Source organism: Melanotaenia boesemani, chromosome 14, assembly GCF_017639745.1.
Source record: "Melanotaenia boesemani isolate fMelBoe1 chromosome 14, fMelBoe1.pri, whole genome shotgun sequence".
In the NCBI taxonomy this organism is placed as follows: domain Eukaryota; kingdom Metazoa; phylum Chordata; class Actinopteri; order Atheriniformes; family Melanotaeniidae; genus Melanotaenia; species Melanotaenia boesemani.
In genome coordinates, this window is record NC_055695.1 from 12,999,741 (window position 1) to 13,013,457 (window position 13,717).

The following is a 13,717-nucleotide window of genomic DNA, read 5'->3' on the forward strand; positions in this document are numbered from 1 at the left end:
AAATGCATTCATGTCAACGTGTAGGAGCACATATAGTCTTGCACTTTATTGTGTCACACCAAGACAATGAAGTCACAAACATTTTTTCTTTAAACCCATTTTTTTTTTCTTATACACATTAACTGAAAACAATAACAGAAGACTCTTTGGTATAATAAATAATTTTATTCATATAGTCACAACTGGTAAATTCATATTCTATATATATGTACATTTTTCTTTTTCCAATATTACAAGTAGAGAGCTATAAAAGCTCTTTGGCAGGATCAGTGTCACGGATACATTATTGCACATGGAAGAAAATTTAAAAAAAATGTTCTTTGATTTATGTAAAGAAGTCCTTTATAAAAGTTGGTTCCAATGTTTGTTTTTATTAAATGCCAACTAAATTTGAAGCTCCACTCAGTCTATTCACATCAATTAAACAATTTCCCCTTGTTTCCCTGCAAGCCAAAAGAGTCTAAACTCACTTTGAATTTTCATCAGCAATGTACAAGGAGTTATTGTATTTCCTTGGCTGCAGTTCATCATAAAGTACTTTTTATTCACATTATTACCAACCAGCCACTCTGACAGCTGGGGCCACCGTCAGGCTGTTTGTGTGCATTGCTGAAGCAGATTGTTCGTAAGTCATTCTGCTTGCCTCCCACACTTCAAGAATTAAGGCTTAAAGATATCAGATGTTGCTAACAGTCACTTTAACACTACAAACATTCTGTCCTCCTTATTTCTTGATTTGCCTGGAGCCGTCCTTCCATCCCTCCTTGACTTCATTTACAAATGTTTCTCGGACTCTCTTGAGGCGGCCATTCATCTCTTCCAGGTTACCGGGGACTCTGCCGGCCTCTTCCCGGACCTGCCGCAGCGTCTGGGACCGCAGGACCCGCTCTGAGGTGTCCCGACCAACAATCTGAGCTTTAGTGATGGCGTACGCTGTGATCTGGGCCGCCCTACGAATTGGACGGGACTCAGCCAACTTGTCAACGACATGGAGGTTGTTGATAAGGTACGCTAACATACGAGAGAGCATTATGTCCGGTATCTGTTAGCTTAACCGGCTAACTGTTGCCTCGTTAAATTTCAATCCTGTAAAGACATAACAGTTACACAGTTGACGTTAGTTAAATAAAGATGTACATTTACAGACTTTACACCAAAGTGGAAATTTATACAGGAGAGGATGACTTACTTCAGGTGTAGAACGTGACCGACCAGTTACAGTGAATGACATAACAGTAACAGAGAGGAAGCTATATTCTTCTTCTACGGTATTAGGCTGGTTTGCAAATAGCTATATGATACACTACTGCCGCCTTCTGGATTGGACTGTTGATCAGACTTGCTCTGGTTGTTTCCCAGAAATGTCCCTTTACCCAACATGTTCCAAGTTCAGTTGTAAAAGTTATTTTGTATACAAGTTTATAATCCCTTTTCAACGCAACTGTCAGACTTTACAATGAACATATGTAAACTGTCTTTTTCTGTCAAGGATACATGTTTATGTACACATTTATATACAACACAATATCACCCTGTCAGATACTGTACATATTGTCATTTATTATTTTTGTGTGCTTGTTCTTGTTTGATATCACCTGTGTGCTGCGTACTGCACCTGTACTGTTGTATCAAAGCAAGTTCCCCACTGAGGGACTGTCTTATTCTTATTCTTAATTTCTTTGGAGGTATATTTCAACTAGTACTGTGGAAAAAATACAATTACCCTATCTACTGTTTCCTACGGCAAATACAAGCTATGTGTTTACCATTTATTTTAGGTGTTGCATTTATGCATTTATGGACACAAGAAGAAACTCTTCAAACAGTGACTTCAGAAATGTTTCAGAGCTGATACACTGAATCCTAGAAATTAATTGTCTGTTTAAAACGTGGAATTTTGTCATGGGCTGTCTTTGACTTTTTTTCTTGCCTTGAGAGATTCAATTTAATTTTAAATAAAGCACTGTACCACCGATGAGGAAATCCCTTTTAACATCCATTTAGACTTTTTCACAATTTTGCACCATGAAACATATTGTGAAATTGAATATTAAGTAAAGGACCAGTTTCTATTGTGACATGATCCATTTAAAATGAACATGTATCAAAAGACAGTATTTCTCAGTTCTAATATTTGATGTGTTGTTTGTTGCGGTATTTCCAATTTAACAGATTTTAATAGCCTGCTTTCATTATCTGATTTCATTCATATTAAACAAAACAAACATATCTTTCGTTATTTTATTTTTATTAGCCTAAGCAAATTTTTAATCTATAAAAACATCTGGATATTTGATTCATAACTAGAATTGACAGGTTTATACTAATAAATACAAAGGCGTCATTTTTCACAGTTTTGGCGGAATCCTTATCTGGTAGCACCACCCGGTGAACTACATCCGGTAGCTTGAGTAGCCATCGGCTTTCAGTGTTTACCAGCTTGCTTCCTTTATTCATTGTCAAAATCTTGCTCACGGGACTTTGAACAAATAAAATTCTTCATCTTTTCACGGACATATACTGTAGTCATGCGGGTGTTCCTGCTGGTCGTGGTGGCGGGGCTTTTTCTCGGCCCATCCGAGGTTGAGGGGGCCGAGAAAAAGAAGCTGCAGATCGGCATCAAGAAGCGAGTGGACAATTGCCCCATCAAGTCCCGCAAGGGTGACGTGCTGAATATGCACTACACCGGAAAGCTGGAGGACGGCACCGAGTTTGACAGCAGCATTCCCCGAGACCGACCCTTCACTTTCACCCTGGGAACCGGTCAAGTGATCAAAGGCTGGGACCAGGGCCTCCTAGGCATGTGCGAGGGTGAAAAGAGGAAGCTGGTCATCCCCTCCGAGCTGGGCTACGGAGACCGGGGAGCTCCTCCGAAGATTCCCGGAGGAGCGACGCTCATTTTTGAAGTGGAGCTGCTGAGCATCGAGAGAAGATCCGACCTTTGACGATGGAAAAGATGGCAGCTTTGAAAACGTAAGATTATACAGATATGCTACCAGTCCGTGGAAGGCGGTTTTTTGCCACCTTTTAGGATAAAAAAAAAAAAAAAAGATATATTGAGCTTATTTCCATCATCAGTTCTTTGTGTTCTATTGTCCAAGAAAATAACACATGTTCATATTTATTTAGCGATAGTGTGAAATAAGCCTTGAGTCTTAATTAAACATTACTGATGGGAGTGAATACAGTTATAACGTTGCAGGTTTATTGCAAAATCTCTGAAAGGTCCTGGAAGTTCTTTTTTTCCCCCGTTATTTGAAAGTTCAGCTTCCTGTTTTTATCCAATAGGTTCCAAAAGGTGCTGCAGCATCAAGTGGAGACCATCTGACCTCTGAGAGGAGATTACACAGCAAATCTGAGAGTCAAGTCAACACTGCTTAGCAGAGCCACCGTTCTCTTTTCACTGGTTTATTGTGTGACCTGATGTATTGAACTAAAGTTATCATAACTGGTGGTGTATTCCTGCTAAACACCAGGGGAATTGATAGTAACTAAATCAGTTTTTGCTGAGGGAAAATGATCTAATCTTGTTTTTAACTGTTCGGGATTTCCAAGTAGGTTAATTTACATCTGCATTTTTTTCACAGATAATTTACATTGTTAATACATCAAGCTGGAGATAGAGTAAGACCAATAGTATTTATTTACTTTGATTATTGTGATAATAAAATGTGACCCCAGTGACTAATTTTCTCTTTCCTTTTTTTATTGTTTCTGTTTTTGCCAAGAAACTCAAACTACTGTGATTTTTAATGTATTTTTGGATATATTTAGATGATATCCTGATTTTAGAACAATATACAGAAGACTTTGGGATTTGCAGTAAATCTCCAGGGCACAATTTATAATGTGCTAATTTGTTTTGTTTTTTTTAACTGGTAGAAAAAGTCATGGAGATCTGAGTTAATTACAACAAAAATGTAGTGCAATACAATATACTTCTGCTTGCAGTGTGTTATGACTAATTTTTATCTTGTTAAAAGAAGAAGAAAATATTGAAAGATTATATCCAATGAATGCCATTGAGAATGCAAGTCTATTGCACCACAAGAAAAGTATTCAAGTCGTTAAAAATGTGCTTATCAAACTTTTTTCCATAAAAGTATTGGTCAAATATTTGCCAAAAACCCTTCAAAACTTTTATACTCTTATATCTGACAAAATTAGAATGTAATAGTTGTGATCAGTATTAGTTAAAAATGCCAAAACATAATGGGGAAAATAAACAAATGAGATAGTGGTCTTTTCATCAGCCACTAATAATTTCAGCCAATAGGAAGGCTCCACATTTCACACACTGGTCCGCTCCATTTACCGTCCGGGTAACCAAGCGGCGAGCCGGGTGAACGGAGTCTTCAATCTAGAACTTGCGGATGACACGCTCAGATATGATGGCTTGTTTGGCGATAACGCCCCCTTCAACCACATGAATGAAGCAAACAAATCAGAGGGGGTTTGCAGATAAACTTAGAAAATGTTCCAACTTATTAAACAATGTAGATGTGTGGTCTTTATTGAAGTTCAATATAAATGCGCATTAAAAGATTCCTAAAACAACTTTCGCTGATGTTAGAAAACAAACACGTTGTTTAAGCTAGTTCATGTAAATAATTTTATCCGAATTCAATTTACATCTAACTAGATGAGCACATGAATGTTACCAGTAGGCGGCGCCACTAGCCAGCAGTTAATGCAGTCCTTCAACCCGGAGCCATTACATGAACGGACACGTGAACTGGAAGTGATTTTGCGTTAAAATTGAACTGATCTCCATAGCGCCCATCTGCGATTTCTTCAAAATGTCCGCTAAGCTAAACGCTTTGAATAGTGATTCTTACATTGACATTAGCCAATATAGAGATCAACACTTTAAGGTAAGTGATTGAATAATTTGCGGTAGCCAGCTCCTGGAGTCTAACAGCGAAAAGGATTTGTCTTTCAAGCTAGCAGTTAGTAGTGCTTAGCAAACAACATTGCCATGGCAATTCATGCTTCAAAGGGATTCATTTGAAATTTTGCATGTTAGAACTTGCTATTAAAATCTTCATTGAACACTGGCTTTTGCACTTGTGGTAGACACTTCATTTTAATGTTAGGTTTCGAAGGGAAACATCGCAAACTTATTTTGTCTGGGTAATTGTAAATGGTGCCATGAATGATAGTAGTATTGTTTATCATTGTGTTGTGATTATCAGTATTGCGTGTGTAAAATAAACAAAAAAGCATTTAGTGAGTTTAATTCGGTTAAATTTGGTTTTCTCAAACGTTTATAAACATTAAAGTATCTCAGACAACATTTAGCCAAGCAGTTCTTCCAGAAAAAATTCCAAACTAATTATTAACAGTAAATGCATCTCTGCAAAAACAAATAATCTTAAATAACAAAAAAGAACGATTCTCTTTTCATTTGCAACCAAAAGTTATTTATATTACATCCAGTGGAATTATTTCCTATTTGAGTTTTTCTGTATGTGTGCAATACCTCGATTTTGTGTGTTTGTGTTTAGTCCACAACCATCAAGATCTCAGACTTTATCAGAACTATCTGAAATTGTGTTTAAGATGGCATTTGCTTCTGCTAGTTAGGATGGGTAGAGCTAACTGTGGTATAGATTCCCAGCACCAGTTTACACATTTGTATGTTGCTTGTGTGTCTCAGGGAAACCGCTATGAACAGGAGAAGCTGCTGAAACAGAGCAACACTTTGTATGTGGGGAACCTGTCCTTTTACACCACTGAGGAGCAGGTAAGATCATCTGTCAAAATCCTGCACCTGCTATTTTGGGGATCGGTTTAATTCTTGTCATATCCTTCCTGAAATCAAATCTTATGACTTAAACCAAGTCATCCTGTGTATTTGAGTGTTATATACTTTTTTAAATTTTATATTCACAACCAGAGATAGTTTCTGCTCTAAAATTCAGGTGCATTTCAAACCTGTTTTGATGAAGATGTTCTTTTAATGTGTTAATTTTGTAATTGATGAACAGGTACACGAGCTGTTTTCCAAATGTGGAGATGTCAAGCGCATCGTCATTGGCCTGGATAAAATCAAGAAGACAGCCTGCGGATTCTGCTTTGTAGAGTATCCTTTTTTATTATCAGGCCCAAATATAAAATGTCTAACTCACGTTAAAGTACAGGAAAAACACAAAGATACAGAGCCAGTAATGTGTCTGCCAGAGTGGGTGGCGACCAGAATGCCATACTTTATTATGAGATTGGTCATAAAGTGTGTATGGTGTTCCTTTACTACTGCTGTACCAGATACTACATACGAGGAGATGCAGAAAATGCCATGCGCTTCGTTAATGGCACACGGCTGGACGATCGGATCATCAGGACAGACTGGGATGCAGGCTTCAAGGAGGGACGGCAGTATGGTCGAGGCAAATCTGGAGGGCAGGTCAGGGTTTTGGCATACTGATGATTGTGTGATGATGCTGATGTACTGCAGGGATGTTAAACAAAAAGTTCATATAATGCCCAACTTCCTTTACTCCCTCCACACACACAGAAGTTAAATGAAGATTAAAGGGACAGATTTACCAATATGTTTTCTTGGCTGCAGTTTATAATTTGTGATGCTTACTAGGGCTGGGCGGTTAATCGAATTTTAATGACAATTACGTTCTGGGTTTTCAACGATCGTAAAAATGAAAGGATCCGATTATTTTTGCCCTTCGCAGTTTCCTCTTGTGCTGTTTTCAGTTGCAAATCGAACGCAGCATTCATTGCAGTGCTCTGCTGCAGGCTCCTCCCACAGCCCCGTCTGCTTTAGTTTTATTCAGCGCTAGCTGCAAACACCTCGCCAGCTATGGGCTGGACACACAGGAGGCGACGTCGCTCCTTCTCCATTCATTTTCAGTCGAACTTGCGCGATGAGGTGGAAATCGCTGCCCTCCTCCAGCCAAGCGACAGGTGACATTCGTGCATGTGAAATGTTGCGATCGTTCACGCAGACATACACACGGGGGCTTGCGACGCGACACAAGAAAATAGAAAAATGTTCAGTTTTTGTGAGTTGCGACTAAATAATCCAGAGACACAGAGAGATAAACGTTATAAACAAACAGATCGTTTTTCTCAGTTAACACAGTGAACAACCCGGGATTTAAGAAACTCATCAACATGTTGGACAAACGGCTTCACTGCCATCTCGTCTCCATGTTAGTGGAGTGTCTCCCTGCCCTGGATGATGAGTGTGGTGAGGGTGTTGTGAAGGACATGGCTACAGTCCAATGTTTCGCCACCGCTGCAGACCTGTGGTCAAGCTGCACCATAGAGCCGTATGTCCCCATTTTATTGACGCAGATTTCAACGTGAAAAGGATATGTCTTCAGACTAATTTTTTCCAGATCACACTGGGCAGAACATAGCTGCTGGTCTCTTTCTCTAATTGTTAAATAATCGAGATCTCAATTTCAATCAAAATAATCGTGATTATCATTTTTCCCATAATCGAGCAACCCTAATGCTTACTAATGCTGGGCTTACACCAAACGATTTTGACGGTCGCAGACTAAAAACGGAAGTCTTTAGGAAACCTTAGGAGTTTTGCTGGAGTCACAGCGTGCTCCCGTCATCTCGGTCATTAGGTGTGAGCTGGTAGTCTGCGCTGTTTAATGTCAATCTTTCTCCAGTCTTGGATCTGCGACAATTTCTAACATGTTATATATTATCGCAAGTTGCAGTGACGAAACACGATCAACAACCAATAGATGAGCTCTGACAAAAGCTGAAACGGGAATCCCGACATTCAGACCACTGGCAAAAAAGGACGGGGAAAAAAAAAAAAAAAAAAAGACAAACAAGAAGCGGTGATGAAAGGTCGTCGGTGGACCGTCCAGAAAGAGGAGCGGGTGGTTATTAAAAGTAAATGTCTGCTGTGGATCATTTATGCGTTACAGTATAATGATCTAACAAATAAGAGAATAAAAACTCATTCATCCCTCCAGATTCTGATGAGTCGGTGTAACACCTGGTGGAGATGCAAAGCCGCACTTAATAATGAGGATGTGTAATTCCCTCCTGGAGGGAAACTCTCCCCTTGCTTGCTTTACTGTGTGCAGATCAGCCCTGTTCCATATCAACTGTCCAACATGTCACAAAAAATGCTAAAAGAATCTAGTTGCAGTCTTGTAATTTGTGACCCTATAGATTCACAGTGTTTGTCAAATCTCAGTCTGAGACTAGGCTGAGACTTAAGACTCTAAACATTGGTCTTTAGATGTGAGCTGGTAGTCTTTCAGGGTCTTGTGCAAATCTTTTAAAAGTCGTCTGGTGTAAGCCCAGCCTAAACCTGATTCATTGGACTTTTAAACTCGCCGTTAAACTGCAAAATGCTATTTTGAAAAGCCTTGAAGTGTTTTCTAAAACTAAACCCAGTAGCAGTTGAGGTAAATAAATGACGGGAACTGATAAGCAGCTATTGTTATAATTTTAACTGGAGAAGAGCCAAGTCTTTTGCACAGTTGGATTGTTTTGTCACATGATTTTGCCTGTTTGGAATATTCTGCACAGCATCGTTTTGACTAACGGAAAGCACAGCATTGCACTGCATTTGAGAAACGACACATTCTGAAATGGTATTAAAGCAGCACATTATGTCAAGGTATTTTAATACATGCAATTTTTAGGACTTCCTAAATGATGCAGGATTAAATATAGCTGATGAAAACTTTACTGTAGTATAGCAAATAGAATTAGATTGTGTTTGTGAGTTACAACGTCTTCTCTAGTTTTGCAGTGATGTACAGTTGGTTGTTTGGTAAAGTGTAAACATCAGTATTGGGCAAAGGACTGAATAATTGTGAAGGGAAAATGGAAATAAGTGTACTTTTATAGAAAAAAAAGCTAATTGTCACTGTAAGATGAGATCCTCCAATTAACATAACGGTGTGTGTGTTGCAACTCAGAAGTTCTCTGTTGATCCAAGTGCAAACGTTCCTTTAAGCTATGAGATGGACTTTTAATTTGCACCTGTTGCATTTGAATCATAAACAAGGTGCTACTCAAGATTATTTTATAAAAAAAAGTTTGAATTCATTGAGGGACAGAGGAAGGAAAGAAATAAATGTAAAAAAAATAAAAAAAATAAAATAAATAAATATATATATATATATATATATATATATATACACACACACACACACACACACACACACAGTAATTTTCTAGATGATAATGACATTTCCTGCACATCTGAATCAATGATGGGTGTCATGGAGGGAGACATAACCAAAGAAAAATGATGAAAGAGCTCTTGCTTACCACTGAGTCTTTATTACAGGTTTTGATTTTGTCCAATTGTGAGTTGGTTATTTTCTTTTAAGTTTGGACTCTAAAAAGTTCATGTAAATATGTCCACAACATTTTTTTATAGATATAATCCATGAAGTCAGTTTTCAAATTCTAATAAAAACCAAATTAAACTTTAGGCCCTTTAAATAAAAGTTATATTCTTTTAAAATTAAACTTTCTCTCTCACTGTATATATTTTTTTTCTTTCTTTTTTTGGTGAGAAATATCTTCTGAACTCATACTCAATGTGAGTCAGAACGATCAAAACATATAAACCAAGATCCATCAGTAAACAAAAACTAATATGTACTGTTTTGTTTTACATAGCCAGTTTCCAAAATTATTTTATAATGTCCCTTTTCCCTTTTTGTTTGTATCAGCATGTGTATTTTCTTCATTTACCGTTGACTGTGGTTTCATTCCTGTGTAGGTGAGGGATGAGTACAGGCAAGACTACGACCCAGCCAGAGGCGGCTACGGGAAGCTGGCTCAGCAGCATCGACCCACAGAAGCACGCAATACTTTTTAGACTGAATCCCACTGACAGTCTGCCTGGACATACAGAACCTCAACCCTGGACTGGATTTAATAAACTGCAGCTTGCCACCAGACTGGTTAATGTATCTAAGGAAAAAAAAAGACTTCAAAAGGACCAGAGCAGAAGCTAAGCCACCATCATTTCTTTTTTATTTTTTATTTATTTATTTTTTTATTCTCCCTTCAGGTTGAAAAGATTCGGTTTAACTTACAGTCTGTTAGGTTTAATTGACGTAAGTAATAAAAACATGTTTTTTTTTCTTTTCTTTTGTTTTTTTTTTTTGTTTGTTTTTGATTGCTTCACATGAGTAAAGCCCTGTCTCAAGTTGTTTATTTCTTCTTTTTTTTAATAAAATATTTTTAAAGTATTTGAACATGCCTGTTTTTCCATGAGACTGACATTCTACTTCAGCATTTCAGCGTCAAATGGTCTACAGTTGTCTGTGCAGGACAGACCCGTTGTGTTACCAATGTGTGTACTTATTTATGGGAAAAATATAAATTAAAACTATTAACATGTTATTTCTCTTTAGTCAAAAATTGAGCACTTGAAATAAACTGCCAACTCAAAACAGATTATATTAAAGTTGATATGTCAAATGTTTCCCATATGCCATGAGGTGAAATGACTGACAATTTACTAATTTCTTCCTGACAACTTAGGAAATGATAATATGTGTTTTATACTTGCAAAGGATTTGGTCAGACAAGCAGTCCTCAGGCTGTAATAGAGATTTTATTTTGGGGGGCTTGTTTATAAGCAGTGACATCATCTTTTGTGTCAGATGGAGATACTGAAGTGAAATAAAAAATAAACTAAAACTTAGCTGAGGTTTAAAAGCATGGCATGATTTCACAATTTCTCTGAAGCAGCTGACTGTCTGCTAACTCAAAGCATCTTTTTAAACCATACACAAGGTGGCAGGAGGAGGTAGTCGCTTTGTTAGGTTAGCCAACAGTCTTACAGATTCCATGTTGCAGGCTCTAAATGAGATGAGAAGTAAAACCTCTATTTTGTTATGTACAAAGAAGTTGGATTTTACCCCAGTGTTACACTTAAAGCATTCATTCTTTTAGACCCACAAGCTCTCAAAACAGGATTTTTCTAGGATTTTCTACTGGGATGTCCAGTGAGGGCCGCTGTCCTGGAGGTTTAAAATGTTGCACTCCTCTATTTTAAATTAATAATAAGCCTCAAAACCCACATTTCTATGGTGCACACATAATTTGTCACAGTCAGTGTGGGGTTAAAGAGAGTCTCTTATTTCACAAATAATAAAAACAGCAATACGTCTAAACAACTGTGGACAAATAGCAACAAAAGCTGAAATGAATGGCTAAAAATAAGATTAAGAGGTTGAATAACGAGCTAAAAGTAACAACCAGCTGTTTTTTTCTTCTTTTTTGTTTAGATCTGGAATGATTGCTTAGAACAAAATTAATTATTTAAAAGAAAACATTTAAAATAAGCTAGATAAAGTGAGAAAGCTTGCTCAACTTAGTAGGACCATGAGTGGGAGGTGTGGACATTATACATCTTTAATCTCCATTCTTTCAGCATCCCAATGGTCGTAGATAAGAATGACCTTATGTAATGTTTTTTTTGTTGCTGTGAAGCTCAAGAAGCTTCTTACTGAAAACACTTTGTTGTTTTATCTCTGTGTTATGGAGAGTGTGTGCAGTGTCCATTATCTTTAACAGCTTTTACAAGATTATTCTTTACATAATTGTCTCCAGCACAAAGCCAGCCATCTTTATCAGTTTCATTTTCTTTGACTTACTGGCTCTGATGCTGCTGCCTAATGCTGCAAAGGAGATTACACTATTTACTGCAGACTATCGGGTAATACCTTGCTGACAACACAGAAAGACCCGAGCTTATGTAGAGTCTTCTCTGTACCACCTTGTAAACAGTTTTAGTGTTGCAGTTCCAGTTCAGTCTGCTATTCACCCAAATATTTGTGGTTCTCTACCTACTCTCCAAGGATGAAAAAGATGCGTGGCTTGCTCTTAACCCTTCCAAAGTTTACAATCATCTCCTTTAACTTTTTTACTTTCAAGATTAGTTGATTGCTCCCTCAACGTGCCAGAAAGTAACTGACCAGTTCCCTGTACTCAGTCTTTTGTCCATCTCTTACACACCCCAAAGGTAAAGAGTCATCTGAGTATTTCTGGAGATGTCAGGACTCTGACTTGTAGTTAAAATCTGAGTTGTGGAGAGTGAAGAAAAACTGTTAGTCCCCTGTGATGCTCCTGTTCTGCTGCTCACCTTCTCAGAGACAATCCTTCAAACTCAAACTGTTATCTGTTTGTCAAGTAATCAATGATCCAGACAGTTGTGGAGGCATTGGCCTCTTTTTTGAGCTTGTCTCCACAGAACAGACTAAATTGTAATAAAAATACTTGAGAAATGAAAAGATTATGATCCTCAAACTGCCTGCTTGTTCCAGAAGCAAGTACACAATGACATCTTAAACACTAAGGCCTAGTTAAATAAAAATAGAAAAAGAAGAAAAGATTTTACAATTAGCACCCGCTAGCAGTAGTTAGTGCTTGCAAAGCCACTGTTATATCTGTCATTGCTTGCACTCTACCTAGTGTTAACATGCTCTGTTGACATTTTTTTCTGGTAGTAATGTTCAATGACTGTTGAATATTTTCACATATGTTGATGTTGTGTTTGTATATGTTGGTTAATATTGATTTCTATCAATAAGGAGTATAAAATTGATCATATCAGTAAGTCGTATTGGTATCAATACTGGTATTGACTAAATCCAAATGACACCCAACCTTGCATTAGTGTGTCTGTAGAATAAATGTCATTCTGAACTGTTTTGCTTTAAAAAACAACAAAAATCCCAAGATGAATGAAGAGGAATAATAGCAAGATCTGCCATCTTCAAATAGAAAAGAAAACTGGGCACATCCACGATAAATATAGTGGTGCGCCAATATCTAGCAATATATCTGAAGCTGATATTGGAGTTTGTTAGCAATTTGTTGTGATAATCAGGTGTGAGTTGGAAGTCTGTTAAAGGCTGATATGAAAGATATGGTTGTGTAAGATATGGCATATAATCAATGCACCATAGAATGCATGTGAATTACTAAAGCATAATAAAAAAGTTTTTTTTTAACCTGCAGTCGCCAATGGCAAAAGTTTGTTGGAAGATTGAATTAATGATACAGGTTAATGAACATTTTCTAATACTAGGCACATTCATCAGCTTACTAGGTTGACTCATTATGGTAATAGAAAACAGTACAGTCTTTCTTTCAAAATATAATTACCTGTTGTAAATTAGTTGAATATTAATCTTATTTTAAGGCAGTGGAGTTGCTCTATGCACCAAGTAACAGGCCAATCACATTGTGGTTTACTGTTTATTTTACAGTGTAATAGAAGAACAGATAAGGTACCCTATTACACAGGTCATTGATTCTTTTCTGTGCTGCCATTTGACCGGGCACTAAGAGGTAACAGTTGTTCAGTGTGTGAGCGTGTAAGCTGCTGTCACTCTCAATGTCCAACCTCCCTCCAGGCTGATATTACCGTGTTTTATATATAACATTACAGTGTTTCTCACTATAGTTTTTTCTTCTTTTGTATCACTTCAGTTATTGTTCTTCATCTTCCCTCCTTTGCTGCAAATGAACAGGTGCCTCCTCTCATTTATGCTGCCACTTTTTATGCCTTACCCTGCATGCTTTGTTGAATATGATCACGCAGCAGCTTCATCAGTGCTGGCAGCTCACTGTATCAGTGGGGATATGAAGCAGGCATCATGCAGCTATTCTGGCTTAGCACTGAGGTCTTGTTAGTGTTCATCTGAGGGATACACACCAGCAGGGAAATAGAGCCATGAAGAGTAGA

The 13,717-nt window shown here is 37.6% G+C and overlaps 3 protein-coding genes across 3 annotated transcripts; 2 read left to right on the forward strand and 1 right to left on the reverse strand.

Moving 5' to 3' along the window:
• Positions 1 to 150: 150 nt before the first annotated feature.
• si:ch211-162e15.3 (protein NCBP2AS2) lies at positions 151 to 1,289 on the reverse strand. Its single transcript, XM_042005878.1, has 2 exons — positions 1,190 to 1,289; positions 151 to 1,086 (listed from the first exon to the last, which is right to left on the reverse strand). Exon 2 carries the CDS (start codon positions 1,028 to 1,030, stop codon positions 725 to 727), a length of 306 nt encoding a protein of 101 aa, XP_041861812.1. The 5' UTR covers positions 1,031 to 1,086; positions 1,190 to 1,289; the 3' UTR covers positions 151 to 724.
• A 1,095-nt stretch (positions 1,290 to 2,384) lies between these two features.
• Positions 2,385 to 3,684, forward strand: fkbp2 (FKBP prolyl isomerase 2). The gene is made up of 2 exons (XM_042005877.1): positions 2,385 to 2,973; positions 3,289 to 3,684. The coding sequence occupies exon 1, from the start codon at positions 2,529 to 2,531 to the stop codon at positions 2,943 to 2,945; it is 417 nt and encodes a 138-aa protein (XP_041861811.1). The 5' UTR covers positions 2,385 to 2,528; the 3' UTR covers positions 2,946 to 2,973; positions 3,289 to 3,684.
• A 1,034-nt stretch (positions 3,685 to 4,718) lies between these two features.
• ncbp2 (nuclear cap binding protein subunit 2) lies at positions 4,719 to 9,932 on the forward strand. Its single transcript, XM_042005876.1, has 5 exons — positions 4,719 to 4,874; positions 5,660 to 5,746; positions 5,991 to 6,085; positions 6,268 to 6,406; positions 9,734 to 9,932. Exons 1-5 carry the CDS (start codon positions 4,800 to 4,802, stop codon positions 9,830 to 9,832), a joined length of 495 nt encoding a protein of 164 aa, XP_041861810.1. The 5' UTR covers positions 4,719 to 4,799; the 3' UTR covers positions 9,833 to 9,932.
• Positions 9,933 to 13,717: the final 3,785 nt, after the last annotated feature.